This window comes from Lissotriton helveticus, chromosome 1_1, assembly GCF_964261635.1.
Source record: "Lissotriton helveticus chromosome 1_1, aLisHel1.1, whole genome shotgun sequence".
Classification (NCBI taxonomy): Eukaryota; Metazoa; Chordata; class Amphibia; order Caudata; family Salamandridae; genus Lissotriton; species Lissotriton helveticus.
The window spans coordinates 61,564,636-61,585,513 of NC_136057.1; the positions used below are offsets into that span (position 1 = coordinate 61,564,636).

General features: G+C 44.4%; 1 protein-coding gene across 1 annotated transcript in view; it reads left to right on the plus strand.

Moving 5' to 3' along the window:
- Positions 1-19,883, plus strand: part of LOC144767499 (uncharacterized) — a 31,209-nt gene extending 11,326 nt beyond the window's left edge. The window contains exons 2-3 of the mRNA XM_078650917.1: positions 223-1,838; positions 17,572-19,883. Coding sequence (XP_078507043.1) covers positions 254-1,838; positions 17,572-18,371 — 2,385 coding nt within the window. The 5' untranslated portion in view covers positions 223-253 and the 3' untranslated portion in view covers positions 18,372-19,883. The remainder of the gene's footprint in view (positions 1-222; positions 1,839-17,571) is intronic.
- The last annotated feature ends 995 nt before the right edge of the window (positions 19,884-20,878 follow it).

Here is a 20,878-nt window from a genome sequence, read left to right on the forward strand (position 1 = left end):
CTGTGTACAATTTGAGCAGACCAAGGAACAGACTTAATGTTGGAAACACATTTCAAATCCGTGCCTTTCATAATATATGAACTATGTTACGGGTATTGTGAACATTTAATGATTCCATTTCTTTCAGGTTTTAGAAATTCGCAATTTTCTCTGATCAGGAGTATTTTGACCTAACTGTCCTGTGATAACGTGTTGTCTTTTCTCTTTTCATTCTCTCTGCAGACACTTGAGACTTGAACATCAATTTACCAGAATGGGCAGAAGACGGGCTCCAGGAAAGAAAGTGACAGCGCAGTGTTCACGTGAATCCGTAAGAGCCACAGTCCCGTCTTTACCTCTTCATGACGTCTCAACTTCAGGATACCGAAATGATGCTCAGAGGGACCAGGACCTGGAACCACTGTCAGATAACCTGCCCCACATTATCCTTCTATCCATGCTGGAGGAGTTGGAAGCCAAACTGGATAACTTGATGAATACTGTAGAGGACGTACCTTCTAGAGTCGCTGGGCTGATTAAGAAAATCTGGATAGAAAAGGATCAAGGTTCCCTAGATAATGGTACGGTGTCTTTGGATATGGTTTGTGCGGCGAGCATTAGAGATTGTGCTGTTAACCGGTCTCCTGCAACACCTCAACTGGACAGGTCAGAGGAACCGAGCTTGTGTCTTCAGCCGGTGTTCTCTGATGGGCATGCACCAACGCAGGAGTGTACGCTCTCCTCGCCAACTGATGTTCAAGGGCGTCCAGAGGAGCCAAACCTTTGTCTACAGCCAATGTTTCCTGATCGACGTCACCCACAGCAGGACCAGTGCGTGCAACCTGGGTTTCCAGATAGAAATGGAGTACAGCAGGATTGTCCTCTATCCCGGTGCCCTCAGACAGATCCTCCATGCAGATCACAGGAGGCAAAGCTGTGTCTTCACTCAGAATTTGTTGATGGGCAGAGACCAGAGCAAGACCAGAGCGTACAGACGGCGTTCCCAGAAGAGTGGGAGCCAGATGAGCCCCTGAAGCAAGAACCATCCCCATTGTCTACTAATAGCTGGGACCAACAACAGAACCTCTGCCCACACCCACTATTTCCTGATGGACACGAACCACAGAAAAACCACCGTACACAACCCGCGCTGCCAGATGAAAATGGACCTGATGATCCCTTGGAGGAAGAATTGATGTGTTGTGATTTCCAAGATCCCCAGGAGAACCGCAGCCTACAACCTGTGTCACCTGATGGGAAGTCATCAGACGAACACTTAGAGTCTGGGCTATTGTCCTTTGATGAGTTGGGGTCACAACAAACCCAGTGCCTACAGCAACACCTATGCTTGAAGCAGGAACTTCCTTTTGCGCAGGATCCAATCGTGAACTATGAGCTGGAATCTATGCGCCCTAAAGCACAGGAACCAGACAAACATGACAATCTATACCCGGCCTATACTGATGCACATGGTTCAGATCAGAATTACAAGCTAGAACCACTGCATACTGCGGCACAGGACCGAGAGCTAGAGTCAGTGCTTCCTGAAGCACAGGAACCAGATAAAAATGACAATCTAGAACCGGCCTGTACAGATGCACACCGTTCAGATCAGAAGTACAAGCTAGAACCTCCCTGTACTGATGCAGAGGGTTCAGATCAGAACTACATACTCGAACCACTGCACCCTGAATCAACGCATCAACATCAGAACTGCAAGGCAGAACTGCTCTGTCCTGATGAGCGGGGTCAGTGTGTGCCTCCATCATTCCTAGGACTGGATACAAATACTGCAGATGAAGACTCAATGAAGAGAGGAAATACAAAATCACATTTATTGCTGTTCGTAGCTACCCCAGGTATGTGTTTCACTGTAAATGGTCTCTTGGAGTGCATACTAACACATGTAACCTCTTAAATGCGTATGGGCAGATTTTAGAAAGTCTCTGAAGGGAGGATTATGGTTTGGATGGAACCCACTGAGCGATACTGACCCCCAGCCTCAACAGCAGGGCTGACCAGGGATGTTGTTGTCACTGCAGAGTTCTCCAGGAGTGCACACCACCTCGTGATAGACAGATACACAAAGGTTTTGGAACTCTGAGGTGAATTGCAATAATCTTATTATATGCACCAGGTGGTACTTTATCCTGTATAATACATGGTCACACCATCACCTTTCCCACAAACCTTGGTGCGTAGCTCCTATATATGCAGCAAACATGAAGAATGAACTTAAAACCTCTTGTGCAAAAGTAAAAATAAAAACTGTTAGATATTTGTTGCAAAAAGATGTTAGAAACAGTTCAATTAAAAAGAAAAAGCTGCAGTAGCTCGAAACGTGTAGAAACATGCAGAAAGATTCCACCCTTCCTTTATCTAAGGAAACTAATAAACATATTCCCTCTGCTTCTCATAGTAAGCTAGTAACATACAGCAGAAGTAATAAAAGCAAAGTTCTGTTTGTTGCTTTAAACAGCTGCTTCAATTATGCTTCGTGACTTGACCTTCTTTTCACATCAGCTGCTGGCGCTAGCAGCAGGCATTGTGCCCTCAGAACTCGACTGTAATAACTTATAAAAGCCGAGTTCTGAAGTCTTTTCTTCATAATCACTGACTTGGTGCATCACAAATTCCTGATTATAAAGAAATTAGAGACTGCCATTTATACAGGGATTACAGAATCCCATGTAATATAATTATATATATATATATACATATAATAACTTTGGCACAGTTCAATGAATCCGCACAAACTATTTTGGATTGGCTTGGCTAGTTTCATGCAGTGTTTTTTTGTGGTCCTCAAATTAAGCCACTAGTCATTTAAGATAGAGCTAGCTGGACCTTTAGCCCATGAATGGTTCGTGCATCTCGACTCGCGAACACAAATGTAAAAATATATTGGATCCGATTGGATGAGGGAGCTTGATCGCCCATCCATTTCGGATACGTAAACCCAAAGTTGGGCCTGCGGACCTGAAGCTCCCTGATTGACTGGCTATATCTTGAACCATTACATGATGAAGAGACTTGTTCCCCGCATTCTGTAAAAATACTAAAGAAGCCATAAAGAGCGGTGGTGCCATCCTATCTCTCCCTGGCACAGGGGCTGCCTAATGTTAAAATGTAGAAAAGAAATTGCTGATTTTGAGACAGAGGTTGGATTCCCCATCATGACCCTTGAGGTCCGCAAACCTTAGGCAGGTGTCTGCGCAGGTACAGTAATTTGCCTTGTACCCTGGTGGACATTTGTGATGTTCGGAGACCTGCTGCTCGGTCTGAAACCCTATCGATATCCAATAGGATACACAAGTTTGCAAGGGTCCGAGAACCCCAAGAAAGTGTCCGGGAACCCTTAAAAATTAAAAATAAAGAAACATAAGCCAGGCCCTTTAGGGAATCCCCTGCTGTGCCCAGGCACCGTTGAACACCTGTGCCTGCTTGGAGTTGGCTGTAGGGAACTTTTGCGTGTGAATATGATGAAACAAACACCCACTGAAAACAAGCATTGTCAAAACAAATAGGTGTTTCCTATCCGAAAGCTATTGGCTTTGGCAACGAGTTTTAGCCATTATGTACACCAGTGTGACTGCTGCTCGACATGGCTAAAAGTTAGTGGCATGAGGTTGGTGGGGTAGATAGAAGGGGGATAGATTGGGGTAGAGTGGAATGGGGTAGATTGGAATCAAGTGGGGTAGATTGAATTGAGGTAGATTTGGGTGGAGTGGAGTAGATTGAGGTGGAGTAGGATGGATCGGGGTGGATTGGAGTGGGATAGATTGGGAAAGAGTGGGGCGGAATGAGGTAGATTGGAGTAGAGTGGAGAAGACTGGAGTGGAGTAGATTAGAGTGCAGTATATTGGGGTAGTTTGGATTGCGGTACATTTGACTGGAGTAGAATGGAGAGGAGTTATATAGAATGGTTTAGGGTAGATTGGGTTGGGGTGGGGTAGAGTGTGGTCGAATTGATGGGAGTAGATTTGAGTGGGGTAGATTGGATGGGGTAGATTGGGATAGGTAAGGTTGGGATGGAGTGGTGTAGGGTAGATTGGAGTAGGGTGGAGTGGAATTAGGTTAGATTCGGTGTGTTAGATTTGACTGGAATGAGGAAGGTTTGGGTAGAGTTGGGTGGGGTAGAGTTGGGTGGAGTAGAATTGGTTAGATTGGAGTGGAGTTTTGTGGGGTAGATTAGGATGGAGTGGAATGGGGTAGATTGGATGAAGTGGAGAGGGATAGATTGGGTGGAGGGGGGTAGATTACAGTGGAGTGCAGTAGATTATGGTAGATTGGAGTTGGATAGATTGTGGTAGTTTGGAGTGGGTAGATTGTGGTAGGAGTGTAGATGAGTTGAATAGATTGCAGTTGGATAAATTGAAATGGAGTTGGGTAAATTGGACTCAACTAGAGTGAAGTAGATTGGGGTGAAGTCAGTTAGATTGGAGTAGATTAGAGTTGGGGTAGATTGAAGTGGAGTGGGGTAGACTGGGGTATATTGGAGCAGAGTGGGGTAAATCTGAGGGGAGTGGGGTAGTTTTGATCGGGATAGGGTAGATTGAGTTAGAGTGGGGTAGATTGCGGTGGGTAAATTGGTAATGGATAGATTGGAATGGGTTGAATTGGAGGTAGATGGATTGGGGTACTTTGGAGTAGAGTGGGATACATTTGAGTGGAGTGGATTGGAGTGGAGTGGGGTAGACTGGGGTATATTGGAGCAGAGTGGTGTAAATCTGAGTGGAGTGCGGTAGATTGGGGTGGAGTCGGGTAGATTGGGTTAGATTGAGTGTATTAGGGTATATTGGAGTGGAATGGGGTAGATTGAGTTAGAGTGGGGTAGATTGCAGTGGGTAAATTGGGAATGGATAGATTGGAATGGGGTGAATTGGAGTGGGATGGATTAGGGTACTTTTGAGTGGAGTGGGGTGGATTGGTGTGGGGTAGAGGGGTGTAGACTGTTGTTTCATGGAGTGAGTGGCATAGATTGGAGTGGAGTGGTGTGGAGTTGAGTGGCGTAGTGTGGAGTATACTTGGTGTGGTAGCGCACCGCCATTACAGACAACACATTTTCAAATGAAATGATCACTACATTTACACCGAAATATGGTTTTACTGCACATCAATGATAATGTTTGCAAATGTCATCCCCTAGTGTATTAATGTGTTTCAATCTTATTCAAATATTTTTCTCCACACTTCAGTAATACAAAACAAATGTGCTTCATTTGTACTAATTCTGATATATTCTGAAACATCAGCACAGTTCTTTTTTTTAGGTATTGCCGCAACAGCGCTTAACGTTGTGGGCTTACTGCCCACCCATTGCTTTTTATTTGTTTCTTTGAATCTCCTTTAAACAGCCTTGCTTCCAAATGGCTAATCTTTCCTACTTGTCCCTCCTTTTTGTAAGTTGTTCCCTCTCACGGAGCACCGTCCCATTACTTGTATCCTTGCAATGGTCTCATATTATCAACTGCTTTAGGCACTTTTTCTTTTTTCTTTGTCTAAGAGCATTTCATATGAGCACTTTTTTCACTCGCTCCAAGCTTTTTTGTAAATGGCTGTAATTCTTGTTCATATCTCGTCATATCCTTTAGAGTGCTAGGAGCCAAACTTTGGAACAACCTGCCTGGGAGCATTCGCTCCCTGGAAAATCTGTCTGCCTTTCGGAGAGCCGTCAAAACCCACCTATTACCTCCCCTTTAGATCCCTTGCCTCTTGTTTCTGTCCCCTATGGAGTTTCTGTAGTTTTCTAGCGCCGGGACGCCCCTTTGCTGGGGCAGCTGTTTGCGCTCTACCAAATTTTAACATAACATAACATAAATGTTTCTGTTCATTCACAGACCGAGATCAAATGTCAGATGATGTTTCCCCTAAACAGCCTGTTCTATCTCTGACTTCAAAGTAAGAGAGCCAGTTCCTCACCGTCTCGCTCATCGCTGCTGGCCTCTCCTTGCTTGTTATTTATAAAAGCAAATGACTTTATTTTCTTGCCTTCACCACCTCCCCTTCGCATAATGGTAGCAGCCGTTTCAACTAAAGTGATCATGTCTACTGCTGCCGACCAGAAACTTCACTGTCGGCTGTAAAGTTGGCACCTAAGGTACTGGAAGGACGGCTTGGGGTGGAGGGGACATTGGCATGTACAGAGGGCCGTGCCATTGAAGCATCTTCTGGCAGCTTTCATCAGCAGCATCATGACGCGACCCTGCCACATCTGTACAACGTTTCCGTGCCGAAAGCAGTATAGGATATTAGCTATAAATTCTGTAACCAGTCTGTTTGCTTTGTACAATCCACTGTACTAAATGATAGGAGGTCTTCTTAGTACATGTATTTCTAAAATGTCAATTGTTGTAATATTTAGTACACATACTATTGTAATGCAAGTTGATCTCTAGTAATGTTTAGGACATGTATTATTTGCAAAGTAGAAATGCTTTCCACTTAAAATTGAATATATATACTTGGTAGTTTGTTTAAAGGACTAATCAAACCAAATGTCAGAAGTACAATGCTAAAGAATTGTGAAGCACTCTGATACCCAGTTGGGTCATGTTTGCGCTATATAAAACACTGAATTAATAAATAAATAACACACCTGAGTGCGGGGAGATCCCCCCACACACACCTGGTGCCTGCTGTGAAGAAGGTGTATGAGGGCTGAAAAATTACCTTCATGCCCTGCAATGCCAGCACCCTCGATGCTGCCTGCGTGGTGGCCATATTGAAGCAGAAAATCACCAGGACATCTCAGGCATTTACACCCAATACCATGAAAGACGGCAAGCCCGTAGGCGGATTTGGAAATTATTGGGCACTTTGCTAGTGGTATCTTGAGGAAAATAATCAAATACCGGCGGCGAGGCCAAACTACTTTTCAAAAATAACATACTCACACTGGGGAGAGACTTCTCAGGCTCTGATTGTGGGCTGGGATTGCCTGCAACAGAGAGCAACCATTTGTAGCTTCTTATCAGACTAATAGTCCCCTTTCCCGGCGTTCAGAAAAAAATGTAATATAAGCATTTTTAGGTGCAGCACCTAAGGAGCTTATTGATGGCACAGTAATAACTCTCCATTACCGGCATTCTATTTTCAATAATCATATTCACCACATTTGATTGAAATTCAAAGGGTAGGCCTTTGTAATTACGTGTCAATCTTTATAACCCGGCAAAATGCAGTAGGATATTTCTTTTTCGACTTTGCTGTGGGACACTGCTAAAAGTCATTTGCAAAGTTAGTAGGTTCGCAAGGCAAGACCAATTGGCTTTGCCAGTGCTTGTTTTTTTTTGTTTGCTAGGAACAAAATCTTACACCTTCTCCTCTTGTATGGATACTCAGCAGAATTGTCACATACATTCTCTCATTTTGAAGTCATAGGAAGAAAAGTAAACACAAAGCTTTCTCAAAGAGAGAGCTTGACATTTGACCTCTGTGTTTGAATGCACTGCAAATGTGACAAGATAAAAACAAGATTTAAAGGCCTTTTTACTGAAACTTTTTTGTGGAAGAATACAGTAAACAAGGTTTGGGCAGCAGGAGGGACGGATGTGAATTACAAACCACTAATCCAATTGTAAGCAATCTGTGGAATGTATTCCCACTGATGCTTTCTGAATGTCCCCAAGATGTCTTTAGCGCTGTCTGGTAGTCTTGGATCAAAAGCACGAAGATCACGTTGAAGTTATTATTGGGATTGCTTTTAGCATCTTAATTTATTTTTAAAAATTATTTGCAACTCACTTAAACCATGGTGTCTCTCTCTCTCTCTCTCTCTCCCTCTCTTTCTCTGTTTCTCTTTCTTTCTATCCTTCTCTCTTTCTCTCTATCTCTGTCTCTCTCTCGCTCTCTCCTTCTCTCTATCACTCTTTCTCTGTTTCTCTTTCTTTCTATCTTTCTTTCTTTCTCTCTCACTCTCTCTCTCTCTTCTTTCTTTCCCTCCCACGTAGTTTGTGGTTATAAGAGTTTCTTTTGAAAAGCAATTATTTCTTTGCTAATAACTTTGGAATCTTTTGACAAATCTGCACAAACTTTTCAAAAAGAGTTTTTTTCTGGTTCCACTTTATTATACCAAATGTGTTTATTTTTGTGGTTTTATATAGTGCAATCTTGGCTGAAGGGCATTGAAGAACTTTTCTAAAGAAGAAAGACCAAAATGCAGATTAGATGTGCTATAAAATAACAGATAAGCAATAGACTAATCCCACAGATCACGTCAGGGGAGAAAGTTCAAACAGTTAATATCTGGATACATTGGAAAAGTGGATGCAGAAAAGCGATCACAGATTTATTATTCAGAGCGTCTCTCAAATAGGAGGATTTTTAGTTTATAATTGTGGCAAGACTTGTGGTTGTTCAAGGTGGTTGTGGGAGGGAGTTCAAGATCCTTGTAGCACTGGCAGAGAAGGCGAGCTTTATAAAGCGTTCTTGCCTGAATGTCGCTTGTTCCAACAGAAGGACTTTACGAATTCACGATCCTTGTTCAGATCCGGAGATTTTGAGTTTTTTTCTACCAAGTAGGAGGGTGTGGAGTTGTGGAGGGCTTTGTGGGTGATGCATTCAGTGTTACATTGGTCTGTTGCTTCAATTGGAAGCCATTGTAGGATGCGAAGTATAGAAAAAATTTGATTTAAAAACTTTGTGACCTGTCACAAAGTGGATAACTGTATGAAGCATTTCTCTCAGTGATGCTAATTTTCTCTGGGAAGGCCAGACAGGAAAGAGGTCCAATAATCCAGTCTAAAAAGTACCAGCGTATGGACTTCTAAAATCGTCAGGCACTCTTGTGCTTTGATGAGACATGCTTCTGAAGGTAAATGAGAATAAATATAGGTCTGTAATTGTTAAGATTGTTCTAGTCGGCGTCTGTGTTGTTTGATGAGGGGGTGACTTGGCCGAGTTTGAGGGAGGTTAGCATGGAGCTTCTCGAAAAGGAGGAGTTGATGATTTTGGTCCATGCAGGCGAGATATGATGTGACTGTGATTATTGACACGCTCAGGAGGGAGGGGATCGGAAATGTGCGATGTTGGTTTCATGCAAGCGAGTAATTTGAGCACTTCTTCTGAAGGGACATTGTCAAATTCAGTCCAGCTGGCATAGGATGAGTTTGGTGAGACGACCATTAGTTGGAGGTAGGGCCTTGGGTAGACCCTCTTTGCTAGGGGGACATCTTTGGTGTAGGACGGAGAGATGGGTGGGTCAAGAGAGATTTCAATGTTAGACATTTTTTTAGAGAAGAATGTTGCAAACTCTTTGCAGCGCATAGTAGAGTCATTTATTGAGTGTTGAGGGAAAGAGGAGGATTGCTGTTTGATGATGTTGAGAAAGTCTTTAGGTCTGTTCCTAGAATGGTCAAGTTGGTCTCAGAAGAAGGGGGATTTTTCTCTGAAGAAATGTTTTTGTATTTTATGCGTTTAGCTCCTGGTATCGCTAGATGTGTTAACAAGGGTTGTTGTCTCCAGTTTCTTTCAGCCAATCGGAGTTGATGCCTCTTTGTTAAGGTCGTTGTTAAACCAAGAGCTGAAAGGAATACATATGATTTCTTGAGTTTCAATGGGGCGTCTATGTCAAAAAGTTCTTCCATTTATCTGTTGCAGTGGGCAGTGAGATCATCACCTTGGAATTTGGGAACTGACTAATGCTACTAACTCTGCCTGGGAGATTCAATGTATGTTCCTCGCCCATTGCTTGTACCAGGTATTTTGAGGGTGGGCCTTTGGTTGGATGGCATTGAGATTGAAAAGAATTAGGTGGTCGTGAATCCAGTCGGTGGGTAGGATAGAATGGAGGGAGAAGGTGTTCTGCTTAGAGATTATTGCATCATGGGTAGAGCCCTTGGTATGAGTTTGTTTATTGCAGTGTTGGGTGAGATTGTTCCCTTCCAGGAGGGTGGATAGGGCTTGTACTGTTGGATCATCGGCATTGTTCAAGTGCAGGTTCAGGTCTCCTAGTAGAACGTCTGCGCTGCATTTAAGGTAGTTTTGCGTTAACAGTTTTGTTAAGTCCTCAAAGATTTGTCATTTTTCACCAGGAGGGTGATAGATGACATAACTTTTGATAGCGTTGGGGCCTTTGGACGAGAGTTGAACTCCTACATATTCAAAGGTAGGGTATTTCGTGTTGAGGAATGGAGTTAAGCACAGATAATTTTTGTGTATAATGGTTAATCCACCGCCAATACGATCTTAGCGGTCGTACGAATGATTGAGAAGCCCTGTGGGTTGAGGAAATTGATAAAAAAGGATGAGTGGTCGTTCAGCCGGGTTTCAGTTGGAAAGCAGAAGTCGATTTTGTGTCCTAGGATGGTGTCGGCTATTTGAGTGGCATGCTTGACTGCTGACTGACAGTTTAGTAGCATGCAGCAACACGTAGGTGTGATCTTGGACCAGGCTGACAGGGTTGGATGGTTGTTATTTGGGTAGGCCGCCTGGGAGGGCGAATGGTGTTCAGGGTTCTACTCGTGCCAAGGATGACCGGGATCTTGCGGCGACAAGGCTTGCTCCGGGCATTGTCATACGTGTTGCTCAGCATTTCAGCTTCCCGTTGCGTGATTTCAGTCGTGGTGCATCTATGATTGAGTTGGTGATGGATATAGGGGATAGTTTGTCTAGGGGTAAAGGGTAGGGGAACAGAGTGTATGTTTGTGGCAGGATCAGTGTTCGCTATAGATGCGTGAAGCTGGGGCAGGAAGTAGGTAATCTTTGCATTCTTACATAGTGACGAGATTTCATCCAGACTAGTGTTGATTGTGAGTTCAGGCTGGGCTGTTGTAGGGATCAGATGAGTGGCATTTGGGTCAGTGGTAGGAAGTGGAGTGTGATGGAGCTCGGCAGAGTTTGGGGCGGAGGCTAATGCAGGAGCGGCCCGTGCAGGTAAAAGTGATGGGGCCGGGTGAGGGGGATTCAATAGACGACAATGAGGGGGAAATGATTTACTTATTTTCCCTTGTCATCGTCTGTCGCATTCCCCCGGCCCCCCACCGCTCTTACCTGCACAGGCCGCTCCTGGGCTAATGTAGTATCCAGCCTGCTGTGGTTGGAGGACTGAGAGGATTCCGGTGGGATAGATAAGTCAAGCTGGGCAGTGGAGGTGTGACATGCAGAGGGGGCAAGTAGTTTTGGTATCAAAACAGAAGCTTCAGTGCGTCTGGGAATCAGAGAGCCTGTAGGGGAGGTAGAGGTGGGGGCAGTGCAAGGGGGTTTGGGAGTAGAAGGTTCAGCTAGTAGATGAGGGCGTGCATGGGAGAGGGTGGAGGGGTGGTGGTGGGAGCGAATGGCATGGCGGCGCAGAGAGCCGGAAAGTGGAAAATAGATAATTTTGTTCAGTGGCTTGGATTAGGATGTTCCCATTTCTGTATATAGTTATGGACAGATCTCCGCTAAATTTCTGGGATAGGGATATAGTTTGTTTAGATCCATAAGGGACAGTGGTAGCATTAGTTACATGAAGGTGTTGAATGACGTTTTCTCTCCTTTTGGCTGGTTTCGTAGTGTAGCAGATGAAGTCCATTTTAAGACTTCCGTGTGTTGGATTGTAGAAGATGTCTGCTATTAGTGTCTCTGGGTGTTCTTTAAGGATTTTGTGTTTGTACTTTTTAGCAGCATGTTTGGAGAGGATTTGCAGAAATGAGTTGGGGGTGTATCTTTCCACGCTCCTGAAGTTGAAGTGATACTCAGAAGTTGTTTCTGAATATAATCAAAGTTAGACTTCGGGAGAAGCATTCTGAGGTGTGCATAGTGGTCAAGATGCAGCCTCCAACCGCTTAGATGGCTGCCTGATTGTAACATTGGCCCCCTCCCTCCCCCTCTTCCCCCCCCCTCCCCACCATCCCCCCCACCACCACCTGATTGAAGTGGTTACCCACCGTAGGGTGCAGTAGTTGATAAATACGGAAGAAACCAATACTGAAGGCAGAGGTGTTGTAAGTAGGAGAAACAAGAGAAACTACTGTAATGTATAGAATGAACCCAGTACAATGAGTAATGAACGGACGTTTTGATTAAAAGTGTGAGGGAAGTTGTGGGAGGGGGGTTTTAGAATTACGGGGGATAAGTTGTTTGTAAAAGAAAACTGCAATATCATGGATAATCAAGATTTCTTTGCACAGCATAACATGTGTACAGTAATAGCATGAAACCAAATGATGTAATGCTGAGATAACTGCTGCAGAAAATAAAAAAATATATATTAAAAAAAAACGGTGTTGAAGGCAGCCGATAGATCTAATAATATCAAGGCGGCCTTCCCGCCCATGTCCAGAGTCTTCCTTAACTCTTCACTGGAAGCTATGAGGGCCGTTTCCGTTCCATGACCCTCTCTAAACCCAAATTGGGAATGGTCCAACAGGTCGTGGGCTGAGACAAAGGTGGTGAGCTGGGTGTTGAGTAGCTTCTCCAAAACCTTAGCGCAGAATGGGATTCTGGAAATGGGCCGGTAATTATTGGGCTCATAGGTCACTCAATTGTTTACCCAGGGTCTCTGGGAAGAGATGGAACACCCTTGGAGGGCAGGGATCAGAAGGGACCCCTGATTTAATACCCATTATAATTTTAGTGATTTGGTCCAGCAATGGGGGGGAAAAGGAGAAGCCTGGAGATTGCGTCGTAGGAGTATTCCTTTGAGGTATAGGTTCAGCAGGGAGCTGGGTGAATGTTTTGTACACTGAATCCACCTAATTAACAAAGGCCTGGCCCAAAACGTTACACAGTTCTATATTATTATCTGCCCTCTCCTTAGTGGGGAGTTTAGTGAGTGTTTTTAAGGTATCAAAAAGTGTTTTACTTGAGTTTTTAGCAGACAATATTTTCTTAGTGAAGTAGTTACTTTTTTCTTCCACAATTAGTCTTCTATAAACAGCTAAAGTCTGGGCATACTTCGTTTTTGCATCCTTGTCATAGTTACGTCTCCCCTGTTTTTCCGTCCTTCTGCACAGTTGTTGCTGTAGCCTCAATTTGTCAGAGAACCAAGGTTCAGAGGGGTTATTCCTTCTAGTGGTAGAGGTTTTTAAGGGGGCTACTATATTAGCAACCTCCGTGATCCAGGACGTAATATTTTGTACTGCCAGACTGATTTCTGCCTTCCCACTTGGTATATTCCGGTTTAAAGCAGTTTGCAGGAGGTCGGGGTCAGTCTTGGACCAATCCCGATATGTAAATGAATTCAAAGAATTGCTCCCTGTCTTGTTATGGACTAGGGCTCTAATTGTAAATATGCCGGCCTTATAATCAGACCATTGTACCGGCAGTATCTCCTGTACATTTATCATATGGTTGGATGTAAATAAACCGTCCAGAGCATGTCCTGCATTATGTGTGCTTTCTTTCACCAGTTGTTCCAGCCCTAGGCAGGACAAGGTATCTATAAGATCTATGTTTTTTGGATCCAAGGTGAGCTCTAGATGGTGATTAAAGTCACCCAGGATAGTATAGTTAGCATAGTTAAAGCTGGTTTCCAGAAAAGGGTTACGTTTGTCTACCAGCGGGGCTTGAGCGTTTGGTGGGCGATAGATCAAAAGGCCGTTTCATGCTTGAATAGGACTAAGTTGTATCTGAAACGATAAAAGCTCACAATCGGTGAGGTGCCCAAAGAAGATGTTGTGATAGGTATTTCTTCCTTTGAGATAATGGCCAGCCCGCCCCCTCTTTTATCAGCTCTGTCTGCTCTATTGATCTGAAAGCCTGCAGGAAGAGCTAGAAGCAGATCCGGGTCAGAGGAGTGATTAGCCCAGGTTTCTGTCATAAATACTAAGTCTAGATTATGACTCTCGATCATTTCAGCCATCTCTATATTATGCTTAATCAGTGAGCGGGAGTTCAGTAGCATAGCTTTTAGTTCCCTAGCATTGGGGAGCATTGGGGCAACTGGGGACCTAGCTTGTTTGGTAGTCATAAAGTCCAACTTCAGTTTGCAGTGAACGCATACCTGTGGTTCCATTAAGGGATTAAGCGAATGGTGGTAGGAAAATGCCAGCCCAGGGTCAAGTCGTAACAGGTCCTCTCTCGAGTAACTTACAGGGGTCTGAGGGAGCGGGCCAGGGTTTATGGCCCTCCGTCCGGGCCAGGCGTGGACGGGCGCAGACGGGCTTGCCTTTGGCGTCCGCCGCTGATACAGTCATTTCTTGGAACGTTCAATTACTGTTCTAGGTGCATACAAGACTTTGTTATGGTCATTGCACCAGAACTAACCAAAATGTGTCTTTTCATTGGTCACGTGAGTGTGAGAAGAGCGTCCAAAAAAAACCCCAAGCCATTGAGAGCGCCATTGAAATGCCCGACTTTGATCCCAAACTCCAAACAGAGGTTGTAGTTGATGCTAGCCCTGTCGGGTTAGGTGCAATCCTTGCACAGCACAACGGACCGCCAAATGCCTGGAGACATATCTTTGTACATGCCAATAAAAGCCAGTCACAAACTAAACGTGCTTACTCGCACCCTGAGAAAGAAAGTGTGGTACTGGTTTGGGCTTATGAATAATTTCCATGTGTTTGTGTGTGGAAAGCCCTTCACATTTGTGGCTGATCCCCAAGCATTGTTGATGGTATTTCGCAATCCCACAGCAAAAATGCCTCCTCGAATTGAGCATTGGGGTTTGAGGTCCCAAGAATTACAACTAAACGATTCTTCATCGTCCAGGGAAAGATCAGAAACTGGCTGATTATGCCCTGGTACCCCATCTAAGATAGTGAAGAATTACATCCAATTTATTGTGAAATCGAGTACACCAACTGCCATGTCTTTAGAGCAAATTGCCACTGCCACGAGCTAAGGTAGTGGCATGTCAAGATTAAAAGTTGAGTAACGAGTATTCCAAACCTCTCACTAATGACAGCGGGTATATGAAGTTCAGAAATATAAGAGATGAACTTTCAGTAACGCAGGAAGGCCTCATTCTGCAAGGTACATGGATTGTTATTCACCAAAGTCTCTGACAACAAGTAGTCGAATTTGCCCAAGAAGGAGATCGAGCAATAGTTGTCTTTAAGAGAGCTCTCCGAGATCAAGTCTGGTTTCCGTATCTTGTCGAAAGGGTCGAAAATGAATTGAAGACTTGTCACATATGCACATTTTATGGCCCTCTGGATAATGGACATTATATTCTAGTTATAGTTGATCAATACTCCCATTTTCCATTGGTAGAAGACCTTTCATCCACTACACATGAGCAGGGTTATTGAAAACATAGATGGCATCTTTGCGTCATGACTTGTACCTGCAATCTTAAAATCTAACAACGACCCACCTTTTAATAGTCGAGAATCCACAATCGTTCTAAATCACCTCAATATAAAGCATCAAAAAAGCACTCCCCTTTGACCCCAGGGCAATGGTGGTGTTTTGAGCACTATTCTTTGAGGTTACTGTTTGACCCTCTCACTCAACCACAGACGAAACCCCTGCAACTATCATGTTTGGAAGAGCCATGACAACCAAGCTTTCCCAATGGAAGGGGCTTGGTGTGACAGGGGATACATCTGCATTTGTCTGCATGCTGATAGTCTTCTTGGGCTGGGAGAGAGGTGATTCACACTTACATTTGAATAGGTTGTGTCCTGCTCTCACTCAAAGGGCTGATTTACCCCCTACTGATCGTCTGGAGCCAGGAATGGACGGCAAGGGATTGTTGCACACTACTGAGGGTTCATTTGAAGCCACCCGTTCATCAAAGACATTTTTGAGTATATGTACTGGAGCTCTGATCCCATGTTTTTAGACGCTTCTTGGGACTTGTATCCAGACACTGTTGGCTCCACAAACTGCTCATTGCCATGAGGACTGCTGTGCTGTCAGGAGCAACAACCATTTTAACTAACTGCCTTGTTGTGTTGACCTGCTGCTGGGCTGCAGGACGGACTACCAATTTTCAACCTAACTGTATGTGCTGTGTGCTGCCTGCCACCTCCTTTTGTGCCCCAAAGTGCTCTCCAAGGGCTTGTTTGCTTGCCCCCTGTTCTCTCGAGATCTCAGGGCCATCAAAGACCTTGTTGCCTCTTTTCTCCAAGACTTCTGCTGGGTGAGCCCATTTTACAAGGGCTAGCATGTCGCCAGTACTCCCTTCTGCACCAAGGTAAAACTTTGTGCATTACAGGACAGTGCACCATGGGCTTAAAGTGCAGCGCTCTGACCAGGGGAGTGCCTTTGTGCATTCTAGGGAGGTGTTCCATGTTTTACAAACCAGCACGTGGTGAGCGTTTTTTCTCTAGCATGAACAGCGTTGTTTCGCCTGGAGGCATTACCAGAGAAACAAACACGTCCTTGAGCCAGCGTGCTCACTGCAGCTGAATTGTATTATGAACCTCACCCCGAAGTCTGGCAAAATATCGCCACCATCAGATGCCACCAAGAAGACTCTGGTCGTGAGACTCGAGGAACAGCTCCCTGAAGACTTGTACTGCTCTGAGGTGGTACAGTGCAGCGTCTAAGGCTGCAGAGCTACAGGAGCTGCACAAAGCCTTCAAGGCAGGCCTTTCGATGACACGTTATTCTGTAACATGTGTCGGGCCAGCATTCTGAGGCTCATTCCAGCCAGCCTCGCCCTCTGGTTTTAAAGCGTATACTGCACGAAGCTCTCCACGTCAGGTCCTACTCCTGAGACATGACAACATTGTTAGCAAGTTACAGATGCCCCGAGGACAGTGACCCTGCACCCACAAAGGTACTGTGAGGCGGGTTGGGTCTAGAAGAGGGTTAAAGCCACCGTGCTCCCCTTCACGGGTGTCTTGGTTTCCCTTGGGCAAAGAGACGCGATTCAAGCGCCCCGGCGGGCTCCAAATTCGCAAGAGCGTGAGGGGCATTTCTTGTTCAGCATTGTCTCTGCTCTGGAGATGACCTCAAGAATGGCGCAGGGCCGTCCATAGAGGAGTACTGCTGGAAGACTCAAGCTCAATTACTGTTTAGCGTTTAGTAGGTGCTCCTGCGCCGTACGTTTGGTTTCTAAATGCAATAACTTCAACCATGTTCACTACAGTTATCGTATGAAGTGTAATAGTAGCTCAGGTGCGCTGTGACCTATGTTTTCATATTAATTTGTGTTTTTCTGTGTCAAACCTGCATTATTTGCACTAACGGTGTCATTTAAGTCATTTTGGTCTTGTTTGATGTACAATATAGAATCTATTTTTACTTAATCCTCCGTGGATTCCCTTTTGTGGTTTACTCACTGTGTTGCTGCGTGAGTGTGTTGCACAAATGCTCTGCACATTGCCTCTTTAAACTAGCCTGACTGCTCTGCGCCAAGCTACCAGAGGGTGAGCGCAGGTTATCTCGGGTGTGTATCTGGCTTACCCTGACTAGAGTGGTTTATTCTGCCTGGCTTCGGTGCCTACCCTAGCCAACCAGAAACCCCATGTCCAACAGTGGTTCTTGTGAATCACTTGATTTCCCAGCATGCTCCTGCTGCAGGACCAGGTCAACGCACTTTATGTAGGAGGACTAGCCACCATTTGTGTCTCAAAGGGAAGTGTGACTCTTTTTCCTAGAACTTACATTTTTTTCCCCTCAATTGTAACTGTTCACTTCTCCATATTATATCAATGCAGCTTTTTCAAGAAATATTTTCTTAATGTAATTTTCTATGTTTTTTGTATTTTGCAGAACAACAATCACATCTAGATAATATGAATGGGAAAGAAAGCCATAAGGGTTCCGGAGGCAAGATGAATATAACTCAAAATATCTACTTAAAGAAACCGCGCAGAATGCACATGCGGGAGAGACGCTTTGCTTGTAATGTGTGTGACAAAGGATTTATCAATGAGACACTTCTTGTGAGGCACAAAAAAGCACACACCAGCCTCAGGCCATATCCCTGCGAAACGTGTAAAAAGTGTTTCACTCAAAAGGCAACTTTTTTACAGCATCAAAGAACACACACTGGAGAGATGCCTTATCACTGCACAGTGTGTTCCAAGCGCTTTGCTCATAAGAAACACCTTGTACAGCATCAAAGCGTACACACAAGAGAGAGGCCTCATCACTGTACCATGTGTGAGAAGAGCTTCAATCAAAAGGGAAATCTACTACAGCACCGAAGAAAACACACAGGGGAGAAACCTTATCACTGCACTGTGTGTTCCAAGCGCTTTTCTCGTAAGTCGACCCTTGTACAGCATCAAAGCGTACACACAGGAGAGAAGCGTTATCACTGCACTGAATGTTCAAAGCGCTTTTCTCATAAGTCGACCCTTGTACAGCATCAAAGCGTACACACAGGAGAGTGGCCTCATCACTGCACAGTGTGTTCCAAAACCTTTTCTCAGAAGGCACACCTTGTACTGCATCAAAGAACACACACAGGAGAGAAGCCTTATCACTGCACAGTGTGTTCCAAAACCTTTTCTCAGAACGGGAACCTTGCACTGCATCAAAGAACTCACACAGGAGAGCGGCCTTAACACTGCACTCCGTGTTCCAAGCACTTTGCTGATAGGAGTACCCTTGTACGGCATCAAAGAACACACACAGGAGAGAAGCGTTATCACTGCACAGTGTGTTCCAAGCGCTTTGCTCAGAAGTGGAACCTTGTACTGCATCAAAGAGCACACACAGGAGAGCACCAAATAATACACACTGAACTGAACCCTATCACTGCACAGTTTATGCCAGGAACTTCACTCAAAATGAGCGTTTCTACAACACCAATTAATACAAACAAGATAGATCCATTTTCACTGTAACAATCTTATGTCCTGCTTACCCCAAAGTAAGTTTTACTGGAATGTTGTAACATAGCGAGGGCTTATAGTCATAAATTCCTAATGGCCAGTGTTCCCTGTAGGGAGTGTGCATTTAGTGTAATAACCCTGAGCGCACAAACTCAGTTGCGAAGCGCATACACTTCTTTTATCACTGAGGCACCATTTGCAGCTCTTGCTTTTAAAAAGCGAGCAGCGTGGAAAAAAAGATCTCTTGCGTGAAGGAGCACAGAGAGCAGATCTTGGGCCTAGCAACATACCACAGCGGAAGAGGGGAGAACGTTGCAGCGTGTCTCTTAAACTGCAGTGTATCGGTTTGCAGAGGGTCACAAGTTGTGCAGCATGTTTCTTCTTCGCATGCTGTTTGCTGCACTAGTTTCTGAGAGAGGTTGCAGGGCTTTAAAGGCAGCAGTGGCTCTCCGGGCATGATCCACGCCTTGCAGATTAATTTATTTTAAAAGTCCATGCACTAATTAGCATTGTTCGGTATATAAAGGGCACGATGTACGGCATACTGATGTTTAAGTCCCAGCTAAAAGTGTTCAAAAGGCAAGCATAATGGTATGCCTGTGCTACATTTATTTAGAGAAGTCATTTCTGACCCTGCCGCAAGCATGCCAAGTCATATGTGCCCCCAGTGAGGCAGCATCATTAAGATGAGTAATTTTCCCCGCCTAGACCTGGGCTCTGTAATTGCAGCTCTGGTCACCTGTGAAGCGTGATTGTGAGCAGCCGTACAAGAATGTAAGGAGATATGATCAGTAACCAATCACATCCTTGTGTTATTTCTTTATAAATGTTCTGAGTCCTTCTCACTGCTAGTTGATTCTATTGTACCAACCGAATATAGGATTCATTTACCACCTCGCTCACGCCATTACATGAGGGCACAGCCGCAACCCTATCACACCACCTAGAAAACACACACTAAACTACTACTTACACGTCACAACAACTTTTAGCTCACAGCTAGGGCTCTCAGCACAGCCCCCTATTCACAGATGCCAAAGTCCCTACTCTCCTCTCAGAACGGACTTGCGTCCATCTTCAGCCCAGGTGTTGCTCGCTCTTTGTGGTGTGTGGTTACCGTTGGAGCTGCAGAAAGAAACGTGGGGTCTTTTACCTTCCCATCATACCTTTTACCACATATGTTCAAGAGTTAGTAGTTGAACTTTGTTTATTGCAGATGTATGTAACCTCTTTTCCTAAATAAATCCTTCTGTATCTTGCATTGCAATGGGTTTGAGTCAGCATTCTGTGCATTTACGATCCCCTCCTACAGGGCGCACATTTATTTATTGGTCACTCTGTAAGCTCTACAGCGCTCAGGCTTCGGTAGTGAAGAGTGCTGCCGCAACCAACTGCAAAGCAGCTAACCCACTGAGCAGCCCCTTATCTATGAGTGCCGCCAGGTATAACTTGATTTACCTCTTGCAAGGAGTAAGTACTGTGTCCAGACTGATTTTTTAATTTCTTTTTTTCATCCCAGCCCTTTTTTGCTTACCTCATTCGAAGAATGCAAAATACAAAAAGATTTAGGGCAGGATGTACTAGCATCAGGAATACCGATTTCCTATTTGTCTTTCTCTATGAATCGCAATTTTGAAATCGGAATTCCTAATGAATGAAACTCTTTTGAGTTTCATTAGCGATTGCTAGCAAGTGAGAAATAGACCTACCTCATGCATATTAGTGTGGTAGGTCGCAATTTGAGACCCTTTAGGAATCACAGCCATCACAGAGATGGCAGCCTGCTGAGGTCAGCAGACCACAATGTTTATGATTGTTTTTTAATAAAGCAGTCTGTTTTTTTTTTTTTTTTTAACGCAGCCCGTTTTCCTTAAAGGATAATGGGATGCATTTAAAAAGAAAAAAAATAAGCTTTTTAGTTTAATTTTTTAAGAGTAGACAGTGGGGTCCGAGGGACAGCCGCCTGCCCTTAAAAATATTTGTTTTCCATTCTTCAAAGGTCCCGTACCTATTTGCAAATGGGTTACCACCTCCTGCAGGGAGTCAGTAAAACTTGACCTTAATTCGGTCGCAAAACTTTCATACAGACCATTCAGATTCAGTAATTGGAAGAAATGCCGTAAACACGCCCCTTTTAAATACCAAATCGCAAACACTAATTGCAAGTAGGTAGCGTTTTACTGAATAACAACTTGTATTTGGTACATTTGTGAAAGCATTTTTGCACTTCGACGTTT